General features: G+C 39.2%; 2 protein-coding genes across 2 annotated transcripts in view; both read left to right on the top strand.

Moving 5' to 3' along the window:
* CUNH18orf54 (chromosome unknown C18orf54 homolog) overlaps nt 1–4,453 on the top strand; it is a 27,660-nt gene extending 23,207 nt beyond the window's left edge. Inside the window, exon 7 of the mRNA XM_007935534.1 lies at nt 4,381–4,453. Within this exon, the coding sequence (XP_007933725.1) occupies nt 4,381–4,453 (73 nt within the window). The remainder of the gene's footprint in view (nt 1–4,380) is intronic.
* Nucleotides 4,454–14,824: 10,371 nt separating this feature from the next.
* The window catches only part of LOC103192560, a 40,761-nt gene continuing 36,316 nt past the window's right edge, over nt 14,825–19,269 (top strand). Inside the window, exon 1 of the mRNA XM_042780243.1 lies at nt 14,825–14,828. Within this exon, the coding sequence (XP_042636177.1) occupies nt 14,825–14,828 (4 nt within the window). The remainder of the gene's footprint in view (nt 14,829–19,269) is intronic.

Here is a 19,269-nt window from a genome sequence, read left to right as displayed (position 1 = left end):
ATATATATGTAAGTTCTGGTGGCATAGTGGATAAGGCAGAAGGTCAGCGTTCAAACTTACCAGCCACTCCACGGAAGGAAGGTGGAATGATCTACTTCCTTAAAGATTTACAGCTTCAGAAACCCAAAGAGGACACTATGAGTTAGAATCAATTCAATGGCAGTGAGTTTGGATTGATGTAAATATAAATTCCATAGGGTTTTCAAGGCTGAGAACTTTTCAAAGCTAATCAGTAGGTCTGTCTTCTGAGGCTCCTGTGCGTAGGTTTGGATGGCTAATTACCTTTAAGATACTGGTCACTAGCCTAAGGAGATGCCAAGCTCCTAGATTGCATTCTGTTCACTCCTTTGGACACTCAGTTTTCTTCTGCTCTTTAGAAAGACTCATTGGAGCTGAAGTCTAGATGGCTGATGGCAGCTTTAAATGTTATTTCTTCCAGAGAGATTTCTATTTTAATAGGAATTAGAATGGTAAATATTTTGTATCCTATAATACTCCACTTTGTCTTATGAATTTATATACTAGAAACTCAGTAAAAACTTGTTGACCTCTATAAGAGAAATGTGTCATCTTTAAGCAGATGATATGGTAGGTTTTAAGAAGAGGGCTTTCCTAGAATCTTTATTTGTTGGTGGTAATATATACAACCAGACCTACATCCATTCACAGTTCTACCTGTACAGCATTCGTAGAGTTGTTTATGATGCCATGTAGATAACCAGCTACTCTGGTGTGTTGTAAAGAACGAGCAACAATATATTCTCAGATACTATCAGAGTTACCAAGAGTAGGCCCATGCAAAACCATCAGCCATCCAACAATAATTTGCTTTTGGCTTTGGGATATCTTGGTTTATATATACTTTGAAAACCAATGTGTAAGATTCTATAATTCTCAATACAAAAAAAATCATAATAAAGAATGTCATGTTGTGAAGTGCAAACTTAAGGAGAGCTAGAAAGTCATCTAGTTTCCCAGTCTTTCTGTTCAGTTTTCTGGTCTTCATTCCATACTAGAAATGGACAGGATTACCTCTCAGCCTTGCAAAATATGAAAGAAAGCAAAGGTTTTTCCTTGGTCTAACATCGATTTAGGGAGTGGTAGGGAGTTTGTTCTGAAAACTTTTAATTCTGTTCTGGTTTCTAGGCTGAATATAGGCCAATAAAGCACTTAAAAGAACAGTCAGTAGTAGTACTGATGGGAAACCAAAGGGAAGCTATTTATGAGTAAATTAAAATATAGCTAATCTGCCTTCCTTTAGTCAGTCTATGTTACTGAGTTTCTGTGGGTTGATTTATGTCTATTCGTAATGCTCATCAGTAGAGTCATTGTCCTAATAACAAATCAGTTTCTTTTACTTTAGTTGTTAAGTGTTGCAGAATCACCCTTAAGTTGATGGTTTCCACCATTAGTGTGCCTTTCTGCTCTATTAGAGAAGAAAATCAAGGATAATTCCCTTTCACAATTTTGTCCCCTACTTCTCTCTGTACATACCTTTGAAATAGCACTCACTTTCTGATAGCCACTTTCTAAGTGGATTATGTTTTATTCCCACCTAGCTAGATGGAGGTTAGATTTAAAGAATTAGCAGCTGATATCCTAGCTGGGTAGAGAAACTGAAAATTTTACATTTCTGTTTAACTTCCCTGTTCCTTCTCCCCATGTATACCACATCCACCCTTTCTGACCTCTCCTCCCTTTCTTTTCTCTTCCCTCTCTCTGCTTCTCCGTCTGCATTGTCTATCCCCAGACTAGCCACTGGGTTTAAAAGGCATAAAATAACCTGTGTAGAATTAGAAGGAAAGCTCATAATATTGACTTGCAGTTAGGAAAATATTAAATGTTTGATATAGTAATATGTGCTTTAGTAATGCCTTTGAAATAAGACAATACATTTAAAAATAGAAGTAAGTTAAAAATCATTTTGTAAAGATATATATAAATATGGAGGTCTTTTATATAGCTTGAATAAAATCATCAAACCATGAGGGGTCTTTTACTTCCCTCCTTCCATGTGTTGATAAACAGAGAAAGGGAATATTGGAGAGTATTGATGGCTGAGTCACAGTGAGATCTCACTGTGTGGGTAGGACAGGTAGGCTTAAAGTTGACTGATAATTGGCAGTTAAGCCACATAAACTTCTGGACTATAGACAAGAAGGTTTGGATCACATATGTTCTAGCAGTGGGTTTAATGGTAATTTTGAAGTAGTGCTGAATGTGAAAGCTATTTCAAAATGCCTGCAACGATAGTATAAAAAATGACTGATTTTTATTGGAGAAAAAGCCACAGATAGTGGTCTTTTGTCAACATTCATAATTAAAGGAGATAACTTAGAGATGTTGTTGTTGTTCTTATGTGCCATCGAGTCGGACCCAACTCATAATGACCCCTCCTTGGGTTTCCAAGACAGTATCACTATGGAAGTAGATTGCCCCATCTTCCTTCTGAGGAGTGGCTGGTGTGTTTGAACCGCCAGCCTTCTGGTTAGCAGTCAAATGCCTTAGGCACTATGCTACCAGAACCCCTAACTTAGACATAGCATTTAGTATTTTCCCATTCAATTTCACAGACCCTTTCAATCCAAGGGATCTGTGCTCTCAGGTTTATAACCTGTCCTGGGAGCTGTAAGCCGTATCATAGGACTCCAGCCACTTGCATTCTTTTTCCTTCTTTTGACTCATAGATACTTGATAACTAACCTGAAGAGAAAAAGGAAAATAAGTCCCAAGTATATTTACAGATTATTTTATTTCTGACAAACGTATGTCTTTAAGAAGAAGATAATACTTTCGGTAGAGAGCTATTTTTATAGATGTAGAAATGGTGGTGTTGTTGTTGTTGTTATGTGCCGTCGAGTCGGCCCCGACTCATAGCGACCCCTCCTTGGGTTTCCGAGGCAATATCACTAGGGAAGTAGATTGCCCAACCTTCTTTCCGAGGAGTGGCTGGTGGGTTTGAACCGCCAGCCTTCTGGTTAGCAGGCAAGTGCTTTAGCCACTATGCTACTAGCTATTATTTTTTTTTTTTTTACCTCTGATTGCTTAGTAATTTTTGATGAGTTATTTTCTTTTATTTAATGAAGGCAAGAATCTCAGTAATTAACTGAAGTTGCCAAAAAGGTGGCAGAATTCAGATTCTCTCATTACATTTGAGTAAAATTGTCCAGGAAGTATAGAGTACAGGGAATTAGACATAATGCAATCCTTAACACTACTACTTTCCTCATTTCCTTATCATGGATAAAGTGAAGACCTATTTATTTAATATTCATTTATTGAATGTGTTGTGTATTAGGGACTATAGCATGCACTGTTGTAATCACTGTCTTTGAATTTACCATAGAAATGGAAATGAATAATGTTAGAGATTATTGCATATTATAATTATTATGTTCTCTCTCTGTTTTTCTTAGTATCTTTCTTATTTATCAGAGATCTGAAATATCATTGATTGGCATTTTCTGAGTGGTCCTCAAGGATCTGAAGGATAGGGGAGAGGAAAAACTGGAAGAATATTTTTAGAGGAAGCCTGGAAATTTAAGGGCCTCTGTTTTCCTGGTTTGTTTGAGGAATGATTGAATTTTCTTCACTGAGATCTGGCCTATAGTCTTGGCTTTATTATAGAGAAAAATCCAGGTTGTTGGTATAATATGTTTTCAATTTTCCCCACGCCTCCTACCCAATAAAAGTGAGTTTTCCTCTGAATTAAAATTGATCCTTAAGTGCTATATTTTTTTTACTTTTGGCTATCTTGAACATAAATGTTAGAAATAAGGTATGTATTTTGTTTCTTAATGTGACGGATACAGCATACCAAAAAGAAAGGAATCTTCACAGAGCCACTGTGAAACATCACATGCGAAAAATGTTTTGTAAAGAGTGATACAAATGACGTTTATTATTATTGTTTCTTAATAGGCTAATGTCAAGCGATACTAGAAGGTTTAAATGTTTATAGAAATTAAAAAAAAAAAAAAAACCTGAATGCAATGTAGTTGACTCCAACTCATAATAACCCCCTTTAGGTTTCCAAGGTGGTAAATCTTTATGGAAACAGATTGCTTTGTCTTCTTCTGCAGAGTGGCCGGTGGGTTTGAACCATCAACCTTCTGGTTAATAGTCAAATGCCTTAGGCAGGCGCTGCGCCACCAGAGCTCCGTTATAGAAATTTAAATAAATTATTTTAACCCTCAATTATTATTCAGAACTCAAATTTTTGTAAGGAAAACTCTCAAAATGTTATGTTTATATTCTACAAATCTGTATCCTCTACTAATGTTGAAGTTAAAAACCATGTACTCAGATTTTTTGCTGTCTGTGTTGGCCGTTCAGTCCTTAAATATTGGTTTATAATGTGTTTTATACTTTTTAATGAAGGGCTTTGCACCATTTATCTCGCCTGAGAGACCTGGTTGATGATACCAGTGGGAAACAGTCACCGAAAATATGAAGAGGAAAATAAAACTGTCTAATGAATAAATAGTCACTACAAAACCAAGATGTTTTTCTATTACTTAAACTGACAAAGTAATCATAAGCCATGTATTATTCTGTGACTGCTACAAGTATTATGTATGTCTGAAAAAACAAACTTGAGAATGCTCACAGGTTATGTGACCTATCCTCATTTTGTGCCAAAGACAAGAATCTGCACTGAGGACCCACAGAGACCTCAAAGCCTGACTTGGGACTTCAAGCGCACAGATGTCTAATGGTCAAAGGTGAATGATTCAGTTTTTACAAGTTTTCACAGACTTAACTTTCTTCAGCTTCCTCATTATTTCATTATCTGATTCTGGATAATTAAGAAACTCTTCCAGGTTTCTATCCAAAGTCTCTTAGGTTAAATAGACTTTTTGATACATGTAGCATCTACATTTAGGGAGCTTAAAGGGATATCAACATTGTTATGATGTATTTTATCCATATAGAAGTCTGTTAATTTTAACTTTTCATAAATCAAATATTTAAGGTATGCTGTACTTGCAAATGGCATCAACTTAACAGTGAGCAGTGCGATACTAAAAGGAATATTCCTGTATGTTGTCAAATTCAAGAGAACCTCATTTAATTAACTCTTTGATTATGTGTGAGATAATCATGGTAATATTGGACAGTATATACAATATTATTTTGGGATATTTGAGAATGTAATATTCTGATATTAGATTATTTCACAGATTTTAGTTTTGGCATTAGCTCAAACTGGTATAAAACTATGAGATAAGAGAACAGTTGCTTTATGAAATTTTGTCAGTAAGCTTAAAGAAAATGGATAGAGAAAATCCAAAACTAAGTTGCTGTTTTAAAGCTTCTTTGTGAGAGCTGAGCTTTCTTTAAAGTAGTCTGTCCTGGTAAAAGTTAGTCTCTAACTGGAGCTGAACAGAGCTCTGTAATTTTGTAATTTCTGTCAAGTGCGCTTCTGATAAGCAGGGAGCATCTTTATCGGCAAAACTAAGAATTAAACCATGAAGCATAACTAATGCTGCTTATTTAAAAGGCCTGATGAAATGAAACAATTTCTGTGTATGTATATAAATACTGCAAATTAACTGTACCCAAATGACAGCAGTTTTGCTAAGTAAATTTACTGTTAATAGACAAGAATTTCTAAGCACATTGGGTCAAACAGTTTGTTTTATCTAAAATGCCAAGGCACTATTTAATACCTCTGTTATAGAACTGACATGTCAAAGACTGTAGAGTTCACCCTGTCTTTGTTCTCTTGACCAGTCTTTTGGTCATATGGTCTTTGCCCAGTTTGAAAGACATTTGCCATTAGGTTTGTTTTGTTTAGTCTGTGGAGGTCTTTCTGCTGACACTCTATTTCCAGCAAATAGTTTGGATAATCAAATATAGAATTACTTTGATGGCTACAGTATGGCTGGATGTTAAAATACAGGTTTTAAGTGCATAGATCAGGATCATGTTCCAGGTCAACGAAATCAACCATTAGATAAATTCTAAAGGAAACACAGAAGGTAAAGATAACAGGGAATAAACTTCTAATTGTATGTTAATTATGTGTTGATCATATATAATATTTTAAAAGCTTGGCTCCTCACCAAAAGTTGGCGATTTGAACCCAGCAGGTACTCCACGAGAGAAGGCAGGGACAGTCTTCTGTAAAGATTACAGCCTTGGAAACCGTGTGGAGCAGTTCTGTTCTCCTGTCGGTTCACGATGCGTCTCAGTCGATTTGATGTCAGTGAATTCAGTTTTTTTTTTTTTCACTTTTATGCCTGGAAAGTATCTCCAAAGGGATTATGTGCTAATGACTGAATAGACTGAATAGTGGGTGTTCTCATTTTCAAGAACATATCTCCAATATTAAATAAGATTAGTCTGTTCTAAGATTTTGTTATAACTAATGCTTTAAGAAACTTGATTATTCTTACCAAAAAACCAAACTCACTGCCATGGAGTTGATTCCAACTCACAGCGACCCCCGTTGGGTTTCCAAGGCTGTAAATCTTTATGGAAGTAGGTTGCCTCGTCTTCCTCCTGTGGAGCAGCTGGTGGGTTTGAACCGCCAACTTCTGGTTAGCAGCCAAATACCTTACACACTGTGCCACCAGAGCTCCTTATTCTTACCAAAGGAGCGTTGATTTTTCTTTTTGTCTTAAGTCTGGAAAGGTATAGTCCCTTCTCTGAAAAATAAATTAATTTTATCAAAATGATTCACTCTAAATTTCTTTTTCAAGGAAATATATGGATAGGAAGAGAGAAACAACTAAAAAAATAAAACATCTAAATTATAAATGCTTAAGAAATTCTCTAAAGAATTTAATTATATTTGTTACTTCAGAGTTTTGTTTGCTCGTTTTGAGGTTTCTTGGGGGGGAAGGACAACAATGAGATTGCAGAGTTGGGACTATGATAATGAGAACAGATTTTTAAAATTGCGTTGTGAACAAAAGTTATCAACCCTTTGCTCTCTTCTAGGTATATTGATAATTGTGACATAGAAAAAATGAAGAAATCTTAGTAAGATTTTTCTAGTTTTTTTTTTACTGTGAAAAAAAGATGTAACAATAAAATTGAATTACAAAATTCTAAAATTTTGAGATAAAAGGATAAATGTGTCACTGTTATGTGAATATTCAAGACCGAGATGTATTGTCTTTATTATTAGTAAGAACTCTACTTTCAGAGTTTTCTGTGACAATTTATTGCTGCTTTCTAGAGATTCCTGACTAAATTGAGGAAATCTCCTTGTGTTTCTCTTGTTATACTGTTTCTTATAGAAATTTATAAATGAGGGAGTATTTTTTGGTGTTACTTTGTACTGAATAGTTTATGATAATGTTTTATTAATATATATATATAGACACACATATATAGTTATACCAAAATATTGCTTGAAGAAAAATGATGACAAGATTCTATCTTTTTTCTTGTGTTCTAAATATATGAGATCATGCATACAGATTTGAATTTTTGTATTTTTCTTGTTCTATCGTTCCCTCTCTATAGTTCCCTCTATACCTCAAAACACATTTGGTAAAAGTACTGTCGAGGAGTGAACTTGCCCAAATGCAAATTGCATGAAATGAGACAAAAGAAGTAAAACTTTAACAACTTAGAGTACAACTTTAAGACTTTAAGACTTAAGAATTTTTGGATGTTTTGCATTTTATCAGATTCACGATCTGTTTTACAGTTTTAGGAGTCAATCTAGGAAAATTGCCAGTGCCTGCTTTTATATTGTGTTGCCTCTGTTAGTCTAGCTTGATGGAAACTGCATCAGACTAGGTCCAATCTAGAAACAGAAACTACACAGTGATTTTAAAAGGGAAGCTTAATATTTAAAAACAAAAACTTTCAAACTATGATAAAAGAGATATGGCATGGAGAGCTCTGTATGATACAGTAGATCTGAGGAAGAGTACCTAAGGAAGGATAGACTTGGGAGAGCTCTCTCCCCATGGCTGGGGTTCAGACCTTGTTGGAGAAGGTACAAGCGCAGCCTCCTGAATGGCAGAGAAGTTCATTGGTTTGCCCAGACCAGAGCCTGTCTTTATTTGCTGGGCAAGCAGGAAGCTACCCTCTGAAACGCAGGGAAGCTGCAGCTACTAACTGGGTGTGTAGGCATGCAGAGGGAGACACCCGTGGGCCTGAGGTGTTTGTGTTAGGAGGGTGATCACCGGCCCAAAGCAGGGCTGGGAGGTCTTCAAGGAGCTCTCCGTTCTGGGAGTGGGCCTTGGCACTGAGCGTCACTGGATATATCACACCTACATATTCAGGGTGAATTTGGAGCTAGCCAAGGGATAAATCAACACTTGGCATAGAGACTGATCAGATTTCTAGGAAGGTGGTGGGAGAGTACATCACAAGGCAAATACAAAGTGCCTCACTTGTTCATCTCTGCTCTTCCCTGTTCGCAACTCTATCATGTAGCCAGCATCCCTGGGTGGCCACTGTTAAGCTTCCGCCTACTGGAAGATTGATGATTTGAATCCACCCAGAGATGCCTAGGAGGAGAGCCTGCTGATCTGCTTCTGAAAGCTTGCAGCCTTGAAAACCCTACGGCATAAAGTTCTCTTCTGCACACGTGGTGTCTCCATGAGTCAGAATCAACTTGATGGCAACTGTTTGTTTGTTTGTTTTTGGTTTATTGCATGGCCAGTCTAAACTGAGAAGTGTGGGCATATAGGTAAGGTAGAAAAATATCAGATCATTTAGAGAACTAAGACACAATGGAAAACCTTGGGCGAATATTTAAAAAATAATGTGATAACTTTATAAAAGAAAATAGTTCATAAACTAGAAAGCCGAGGGTATGTTAAGTATCCTGGAGTTAAATGAATGGAGTTAAATGAATCAGAGAGAGGAATATAGTACGTTCATTCTGTTACTTTCCTTCTAGATGGCCATGTAGTCTTATGCACATTTCTGAAAGTAGAGAATTCCCTGCAATCAGAACACTTTTTCTTGCTTCAATTTACCATTTCCTTCCACATACTGCTATTAATTCTGCCCTTCAAGACAATCTCATATGCACTTCAGTCCTTCTGATACTGAGACCAACAGAATTAATGTTTCTTCCATCCTTCCCTTCAGACTAAGTGTTTCTAGTTTCTAAAGTATTTCTTTGAGCAAAGATTTGTGTTTGTTTGCCTTCAGTTTCCCTTTTCTGGATGCTCTCTGGCTTTCAGACTTCCTTTAAAAGTATAGTCCCAGATGTCCAAGATGCAGCGTAGAATGGGGGGGCTCTGCATTTGAATCTTTAATAACCTAATGCTTTGTCCAGCCAATGCTTATTTGATTCCTGGCACTGTGCTAGATGTGTGTGTGTGTGTGTGTGCATGTGTGAGAGAGAGGAGAGAAGCGGAGTGCAGGGATAGGAGAGGTGAGGTGATGATAAATAAGAAAGCGTGACTCTACATGAGGGAGAGTGGTAGAGAACACATAAATAGATAAAAACTACGCTACGACAGGTAAGTACTGTCAGAAAAATGAAGATGGAACAACTGCTGTGATAAAGCCCAGAAGATGGAACAGCGAAGGTGCCTTGGAAAAATCCAGAACGATTTCACTCAGGAGGATGCGCTTGAATTGGTCTAGAAAAATAGAACAGATGTCTGACATCAAGTAATTGGGTGGAAATGAATGTATTCACTTTCACTCAAGGCGAAGCATAAATATGCAGATCTGAATGGTAAGGGTCTGATACAGAATTTATGAATCACAAGGGTGTGTTGGGCTTTAGAAACTTGGGCTTCAGGCAGACTTGTTTTAGGATTCCACCATTTACTAGCATTTTTTTTTTTTTTTTTTTTTTGATAAGCTACTTAACCTCACTGGAGCCTTTTTGGTTTTCTCCCCCATTTGTTATACCGACCTTGTAGTTTTATTTTGCAGATTCAATAAGATATGCCTGGCACATACAATCTTAGTAAATACTGGTTCAGAGGGTAACACACTTAGTGGGAGAGTTGCTAAGGATGAGACACAGGGCACTTCCACCCATATGCATCCTCATTCTATTCACACAAAAGCAATAATAATCCTTAAAAGTATGTCAAAGTATGTTGCATCCCTTCTCAAAATTTCCAATGACTTTACACCTCAGAGTGAAATGTGAAGTTCTTTCCAGTCTAAATTTCTAGCGCCTAAGCCATTTGACTAATTATGTGCCGTTGAGTCGGGCCGACTCACACCCCTCCTTGGGTTTCTGAGGCAGTATCACTACGGAAGTAGATTGCCCCATCTTCCTTCCGAGGAGTGGCTGGTGGGTTTGAACCGCCAGCCTTCTGGTTAGCAGTCAAGTGCCTTAGTCACTATGCTACCCTGGAGAAGGATGTCATGCTTGGTAGGGTGGAGGGTCGTCGAAAGAGGGGGAGGCCTTCAACGGGATGGATTGACACGGTGGCTGCGATGATGGGCTCAAGTATGGCAGGGATTGTGGGGCTGGCGTGGGATCGGGTAGTGTTTCGTTCTGCTGTGCATGGGGTCGCTATGAGTCGGAAAAGACTCCACGGCATTTAACAACAACAAGAAGCCATTTGACGGAGCTCTGGTGGTGTAGTGCCTAAGGCATCTGACTGCTAACCGCAAGGCTGGCACCAGCCACTTCTGGGAAGGAAGACTGGGCAAGCTACTTCCGTAGAGATACCACTCAGAAACCCAAGGAGGGGTCGCTATGAGTTGAATCGACTCAACAGCAATGAATTTGGTTTTGGAAGGCATTCGATGGCTAACCAGAAGGTTGGTGTGGTTCAAATCCACCAGCCACTCTGCAGAAGGAAGAGTGGGCAATCTACTTCCGTAGAGATACCTCTTTGGAAATCGAAGGAGGGGTCGCACTGAGTCAGAATCCACATGACAGCAGTGAGGTTTTTTTTTTTTTTTTTTTTTTAAATATACTTACTTCTTAGTCCATCCCAGCCCCACCAACAAGCCAAATTCCTTACCACTCTACCTGCTCACCAATTTATCCTCATGGGTCTTCTTCAAATGGCTACAAGTATGCTTCTGCAGGTCTTAGCACTGCTACTTTCTCTGAATAGTCTTTCTCCAAATACCCTCGATTCACTCCCTCAGTTCCTTCAGCTGTCTGCTCTAATGTCGCTTTATCAGTTACCCTCACCACTGCCACTCTCCATCTCACTCCTCTTTGCCTTTTTTCTTCACTTAATATTGAGAGCAGGGACTACACGCAATAGTAGTGCTGGGCAGTAAAGTACTCCATAAATAGTCTCTGAATAAATGAGGCTGAGAAAGTGACTTGGGGCTGTATTACTTTCCAGGGCTACCTAACAGAGTACCTCAAAATGGGCGACTTAAAACAACAAGCATTTATCTTCTCAATTGTGGAGGCTGGAAGCCCAAATTCAGGGCATCACCAGGCCCATGCTCTCTCTGAAGTCTTCAGGGGAAGGTCCTTCCTCGTCCAGCTTCTAGTAGCCCCAGCGGTTCTTTGGCTGCAGCTGTAGCCTAACTCTGTCCCTGTCTCTGTCTTCACATGACCATCTTCCTTCTGTCTGTCATGTCTCCCATCTTCCCTTATAAGGACAACACGCAGTGATTAGGACCCACCCTACTCCATGTGACCTTACACAAACTTGAATTCTTCAAAGATCCTGTTTACAAATAAGGTCACATTCACAGGTACCAGGGGTTAGGACTTAAACTTTTTTGGGGGTTGGGGTAGGGACACAATTAAATCTGTAACAGAGACTCATCTGAGGCATATGTTATGCTCAGTTAAAAGAACCGTATTTTATATTGAAGGCAGCTTTGGTGGCGTAATGCCTAAGACATTGACTGCTAACCAGAAGGCTGGCAGTTCATACCCACCAGCCACTCGGAAGGAAGGTTGGGCAATCTACTTCCGTAGTGATACTGCCTCAGAAACCCAAGGAGGGGTTGCTATGAGTCAGATTCCATTCGATGGCAGTGAATTTGAGTTTGGATTGAAGGCAAAAGAAAGGAGACCAACTTTTTTTCCCCCCACTTTTTATTGTGGTTAGGGTGAAAGTTTACAAAGCAAATCAGTTTCCACTCAACAAGCCATGCCATTGATTATATATTTGTGGGTGTAGTCCCATTCACCTTCCCACACCTGTTCAGCTTATGTGTCTAACTATGTATCTGCTCACAGATGGTTGTCATTACTGTTATTGTGCGAGTGTGTGTGCAGTCGTGTTTAACCTCTGCTGCCTTTAACTCTTGTGCTTCTCCCAGTTTCTTCCTTTGTCTTGATCCTTCGGTGCTGACCTCCCCCCTTGTTGTAGGAGCTCTGATGGTAGAGTGGTTAAGGCATTTGGCTGCTAACCAAAGGTCAGTGGTTTAAACCCACCAGCTGCCCCATGGAAGAAAGATGAGGCAGTCTGCTTCCATAAAGATTTATAGCCTTGGAAACCCAATGTGAGTTGCTGAGTCAGAATAAACTCACTGCATTGAATTTGGTTTTGATTTTTGGTTCCTCCTTATTGCATATTGCCTTCTTCACTCATGTTGATACATGTCCACCCTCTAGTTAGTGACTTCTTCCCCTTCCCCTCCCACCCCTGGTAACTTTCAAAGAATGTTGCTTTTTGTGTGTAAACCTTTTCTTTTTTATAATAATGGTCTTATATAATATTTGTGCTTTGGTGACTGACTAATCTCACTCAGTTTTATGTCCTCCAGGTTCTTCCGTGTTACTAGATGTTTAGCAGATTCCTTGTTATTCTTTAACACTGTGTTTGTTCATTCATCCCTTGGTGAGCGCTTAGGTTGTTTCCATCATTTTGTATTGTGAATAGTGCTGTAACGAGCATAGGTGTGTATATATCTATTCGTGTCACAGCACTTATTTCTCCAGGATATATACCTGGTGGTGGGATTTCAGGATCATATGCTGTTTCTATTTTCATCTTTTTAAGGAAGCACCATACTGTTTTCCACAGTGATCGTACCATTTTAAAGTCCTTCGGGGACCAATATTTTTTGATGTAATCTAAATGCGTATTTTTTTTTTTTTTTTTAGTCCCTATATTAATTTACAAGTCCTCACTACTGGACCAATAAGCAACATTGTGATAACCACGAAAAGATTGAATTTGTCAAGGATTTCATTTTACCTGGATCCACAATCAACACCCATGGATTCAGCAGTCTAGAAATCAAATAAAATACTGCATTGGGCAAATCTGCTACACAAGACCTCTTTATAGTGTTAAACAGCTAGTATGAAGTTTATGGTGTTAAACAGCTAGTATGCTAGTTAAACAGCTAGTACTTTGAAGACTAAAGTTTGCCTGACTCAAGACATGGTATTTTCAGTCACTTCATATTCCTTTGAAAACTGGATAATGAATAAGACCAAAGAAGAGTTGATGCTTTTGAGTTGTGCACAGTGTTAGAGAAGAATACTGAAAGTACTGTGAATTGTCAGAAGAACGAACAAATCTGTCCTGGAAGAAGTGCAGCTGGAATGCTCCTTGGAAGAGAGAATGGCCAGACTTTGTCTTATGTTGTCAGAAGGGACCATTCCCTAGAGAAGGATGTCATGCTTGGTAAAGTGGAGGGTCAGCAAAAAAGGGGGAGACCCCCAATGAGATGGATTGACACAGTGACTACAATGATGTGCTCAGCTATAGCAGGGATTGTGAGGATGACATACAACCAGGCAGAGTTTCGTTCTACTGTACGTATAGGGTCACTATGAGTTGGAACCGACTTGATGGCACCTAACAACAACAAAGTAGATAGTCGGGAATAAAGGGGAAGACCCTCAAGAAGATACATTAATGCAGTGGCTGCAGTGATGGGCTCAAGCATAGCAACAATTGTGAGGATGGCATAGGACTTGGCAGTGTTTTGTTCTGTTGTGCATAGGCCGCTGTGAGTCAGATCCAGCTCACCGGCACCTACCAACAGCAACACACTGATTTGTGTTTATAGTCAAGAAAACCTTTTCTTTTTTCCAGGTATTAAAAACCACTTATCTTCTTTCCCACTGTTGTTGTTATGTACCATTGAGTCGGACCTGACTCATGGCCATTCTTTAAAACCTGACCATGGCAATAATGTATTCTGTTAGGTAGTAAATTTTTTACATAATAGAGCTTAAATGCAGGCCAATTTAGTGCTTGTTCAAAGATATAGAGCTTTTCTTACTAAGGTTTCTGTGTAAAATAACTTCCCAGAATATGTGTTTTGACTATATAACAATTCAGAAAGCTGTTAATTTGTGGTAGGTTCCAGTAGTAGGAAGTACTTGATTTATTGAACAATTTACTTGTGTTTTGGACAAGAATACAAGAGAACACAAATAAGCCAAAGAAGTCCATCCTGAGGAGGACCAGCAGCACTGAGGTTGCCCGAAGGTACCTGGTGACTAATAATTCATATTCTTTCAAATCATTTCAGTACTCAGTATATTTTTTAGAAGAATCTAGGGAAAAACTTACGAGCATTTCTACTCAGAAGCAGATTATTTCATCATTACAAGTCAAAGCAGAAGCAATATTCTATTAAAAAGTGAGGAAAATGTAGCAAATGTTTCCCAAATTTCTGTAGTTCTCTTCTTTGTGTTACAAAGAACGTGACGCATTCTGAGGCAGGCTGTTTAGGAGGGTTAAAATGTGCATAACTCATCTTTCTTCTTTCCCTGAGTAGCTGTAGTACCCTGGGCAAGTTGTCTATCACTATCTACTTCCACAGTTGTAAGAATTAGATGAAGTAATGCTTGTCACATGCTTGCTTAGCATCGTGCCTGGCACATGGTGCCCAGTGTTAGCTCTGACTTGTAAACAGAAGTAGGCCAGCGTGTGGTTCGGAATTTTAGCTGATTATGACTGCTAGCTGCCACTTAGCTGCCTGGGTCATTATGGGTAGGTTCCAGAAGCCTATATATAGGTCAGTGTTTGTTAAAAAAAATAAAAACCAACTTTCCACTGGAGGGCACTGTCTGCTTTGGCAGGAACAAGATAAAAAAAAAAAAGTCATTGGCCAAACTCTTAATCTGCCTTTGAGCTCAGCATCTGACATTCATTCTTCAGTGACCTCTCTTGAAGCTGGGCTGGGATACATTGAGATGTGCTCTTTCTTTCTGTCCCCTCCTTTCCCACATCAGAGTTGTTTTTTTTTTTTTTTTGAGGAAGGGAGAAGCATCTCTCTCCGTTCTGTGAACTAGATATTTTCTTTACACTGAAGGCATGATTCTGGCCCCAAATGTCTTCCCTTTCCTTTCCTGTGCTCCAGCTGCAGGGTTCCTGTTAACACGACTAATGGACTTGCATCGCGTCAGGTTATGCTTGTTACTCTCCCCATCGTCATGCAGCGGAAGGGTGCTTGAGGCTTTGCCATTGCAGAGGGGTGGCTATTGAGAATGTAAAATAATGATGGACTTTGAATCTTCAGCAAGATACAGGCTTGAGAAAGTGAGCTGGGAGTGGAGATTCAAGAGAATCTCCCTTGTTACTTCTCATCCTTAAGGCCTTCTCCACATCCAATTAAAGCAAGTTTAGCTGGTAGACTAAACCAGTGGCCATAGCCTTTTCTACATCTGTCTGCTCAGATGCTTTCCTGTTTGAAATCGGAAGAAAAGAGAAGATGTGAGGTAGGGTGGAAGGAAAGGCAGAAGGTGGCAATAAAAGGTGAAAAACAAGCCTTGATAACATGACTTTTCTAATGCATTTTATTGAAATATAATTTATATACAGTGAAATACACAAAACTAAATGACATGGGTCAATGCATTTTTTTTTTCCCGTGTTCCCTCCCCTCCCCTTCCATCCCTGGCAACCAACAAAGAAAGTTTCCCTCCACATATAAACCTTTCCTTGACCTTCCACAACAGTGAACTAATACTGTATTTGTCCTTTTGTGATTGACTTATTTCACTCAGCATAATGTCCTCCAAGTTCATCCATATTATGTGGTGTTTTGCAGACTCTACATTATTCTTTAGTGCTGCATAGCATTCCATTATGTGTATGTACCGTAGTTTGGTCATCCACTCTTCTGCTGCTGGGCACGTAGGTTGTATCCATCTTTTTGCTATTGTAAATAGTGCTGTGATGAACATGAGTGTGCATATATCTGTTCCTGTCCTGGCTCTCACCTCTCTACGATATATACCTACTAATGGGATTGCTGGGTCAAATGATATCTCCAATTCCAGCTTTCTACAGAATCACCATTATTCCTTTCCACAGTGCTTGTGATAGCGTCACTTTTGAACTGACAGATCTTGCCTAAGTTAATCTTTGCAGGAATTAATAGAAGCTTAATATACCTGCTTGGTAACCATGCCTACAGAGTAACTGCAAGGGGTAACATCCACACCCTGATCTGCATGTGACTTATGGTTTTCTCCCTTGTTTCAGTTCCTGTATACAGTGGAATATGAATGTTGTTGTTGTTGTTATGTGCAGTGGTACGCTACGGAAGTAGATTGCCCAGCCTTCATGTAGCTGTGTTGCTGTTATGTGCCATCGAGTCGGACCTGACTCATAGGAACCCCTCCTTGGGTTTCCGAGGTGGTATCACTACAGAAGTAGATTGCCCAACCTTCCTTCTGAGGAGTGGCTGATGGGTTTGAACCACCAGCCTTCTGGTTGGCAGTCAAGTGCCTTAGGCACTATGCTACCAGAGCTCCTTATAGCTACAAATAGAAGTCCCTAAACATAGAAGTATGAGGAAGGGGTAGAAAGAAGGGATGGGGAGTAGAGTTGAAGATCTTTCAGAATAATTGGAATGCTGAGTCATCTTTGTAGAGCTTGAATTGTAAAACATTTCCCAAATGGAGTCTGCAGCTGAGGTCTGGAGCAACGTTCACTAGCCCATGGCTATAGAAAGGCATGACAGATCAAGGATGAGTCAAATCCTTCTATGGGCATCCAGATCTAGGAAATGGAAGTAAGCCAGATAACTGGTTAAATAGTTTGAGCAATATCTTGTCCAAGTACCATGTATTCTGCCCTTGAATTAAAAAGCTGGGTGAATTGAGAATGCTTTTGGTGTTGACATTTGATATGCCCACTGCCATCGAGTTGATTCTGACTCATCTCGACCCCCATATGGTTTCCAAGGCTGTAAATCCTTACAGAAGCAGACTGGTTCATCTTTCTTCTGTGGAGTGGCTGTGGGTTCAAATTGCCTACCTTTTGGTTAGCAGCCCCATGCTTTAACCACAGCACCACCAGAGCTCCTTACCGGATGCTTCAGATCCTCCTCAATTTGTTTTTCCTGCCATAAGACATAAGTACAACCTCCTTCCAAGGAACCAGGAGTTCTGGTTCTTTATAGTAGAGCACAGTGTTAGAGACCAAAATCTGGACACTGGAGAAGCACGTGAGGGTGGGCAGAGGGCAAAAGTGCTTCTGCTTCCGTTGTTGTTGGGTCGCTTTAGTAGTGACAGGGCTGGAAAATGTCTACACGAATTCACATTGATATTTCCTATTTAGCACATTGTGTTGCTATACTCTAGCCTTTTTTTTTTTTTTTTTTTTTAACATTACTGAATATGATTTTGTTACACACTTAGCAGATTCTAGAAGGTAAGAGAAAGGGAGACTGGTGAAGGCTGGCTACATTGGTCACTGGTTGGCATGGTTTTAGGGAAGAATTATAAAGATCACATGAGGGTCAGTCATTTATTTGTTTAAGCATACTGAGTGCCAGGCCTTATGCTAGGCTGTAATGACCTTGGAATTCCTTATGGAATTTATAATCTGGCACTGAAGGCATTCATGTAACACAAAATTTTCCAAATAATAACCCCTGAAGTGAGTGCATCAAATGAAACATACCAAAAACAAAACAAAACAAAACCAATGATCATCAAGTTGGTTCTGACTCATAGCACCATAGAACTGCACCATAGAGTTTCCAAGGCTGTAATCTTCATGGAAGCAGAGGGACTCCTCTTTGTCCCATGAAGCAGCTGGTGGTTCTGAACTGCTGACCTTTCAGTTAGCAGCCAAGCTCTTAACCATTGTGCCACCAGGGCTCCTTAAGTGAAACAAACAGGGTGTTATTACAGAAACACTTAACCTGATCTGAGGGCATTTGAAGAGTTTAGATAGATGGGAGCAAGAAAAGGGCATCTAGCAGGTGGGTGGGAGAGAGCAGTGAACCATGTTTGATGAGTTAAGGGACCTACACAGGCAGGAGGTGATACTGTAACAGTGAAGGCTTTTTTTTTTTTTTTTTTAATTTAAAGTATTGCCCTTTTCTTTCAGTGCTTTGTGATTTTTACAAAAAGGAAAAAAGTATCAAAGTTTACCCACTATGTTAGTTCAGACTCGGAATCCGAAGAGGTGAGAACCTGTGCCACCACAGTGACTGGCAGTCATATGTCAGTGCTTGCCAGCAAATATGCACCGATATTGTTCAAAACAAGTTCCCTGAAATTTGCATTTTGGCTGCATTCATTACATATGGTCTCACATTACATACTTAGATTGTTATTCAGTAATGCATTGGAATGATATAGTGGATTTTTGTTGTTTATATTTGCCTACCTCAGCTACTATGAAAATTAAGACTTTTCAGTTTATTTCTTGAGGGTAGGGATCATGTTTTCTGGTAGTCTTTTCAGCCCTTTAGCACACTGCTTGTAGAGAACTTGCACTTGAAGCATGTTAGTTGACAGGTTCGTTTCCTGTCCTAGTTTGGCTAAGCATGTCCATGGGCTAATCTTTGCATGGAGTGATTTATTTGGGTGCATCATTTTTAAGACTATTTGATTTTCTACATTAAAAAATTTCAGATTGTGCCATACAAGTTCAGGATCTGGTGTTAAGAGCATATTCTACATTTATAGAGAGCTCAGCCAAATGAAGTACAAAGTATGACACATCTGAAAAGGGATAGCTAAAAACTTTCTAAGTTGTAACTAGAAATTTATTCATAATGTAGCTCTTAATATATCTCTGAGAGTGGATGTGAAAGTAGGTAGGGTAGGTAGAGACTTGAAGGAAAATGTGGAAGCATGGTCAGGCATGTGGGAGATTTAGACAGATACTTAATTCCCTCTGAAGAGGGAGAATAGACTACAGCTGATAATCCTTTCAATTTTATAGTGAGTTTAAAGTTTTTTCAAAACATGTTCTCCTATATCTCTTTGGATTTTTACCACAACCTTCTTTGGTAAGTTTTCTGCAGTGGTTAGCAGTCCAATGCTTTAGACACTACACCACCAGAGCTCCCAGCAAGGCACAGGAGTTTATATTATTTGCCTAACAAAGGGAGCTCTGGTAATGTAGTGCCTAAGGTATTTGACTGCTTACCAGAAGGCTAGTAGTTCAAATCCACCAGCCACTCCTC

Source organism: Orycteropus afer, unplaced genomic scaffold, assembly GCF_000298275.1.
Source record: "Orycteropus afer afer isolate SDZICR_OR568_19922 unplaced genomic scaffold, OryAfe1.0 scaffold00029, whole genome shotgun sequence".
Taxonomy (NCBI): domain Eukaryota; kingdom Metazoa; phylum Chordata; class Mammalia; order Tubulidentata; family Orycteropodidae; genus Orycteropus; species Orycteropus afer.
Note: the sequence above shows the minus strand (reverse complement) of the source record. Positions and strands in the feature narration are given on the sequence as shown.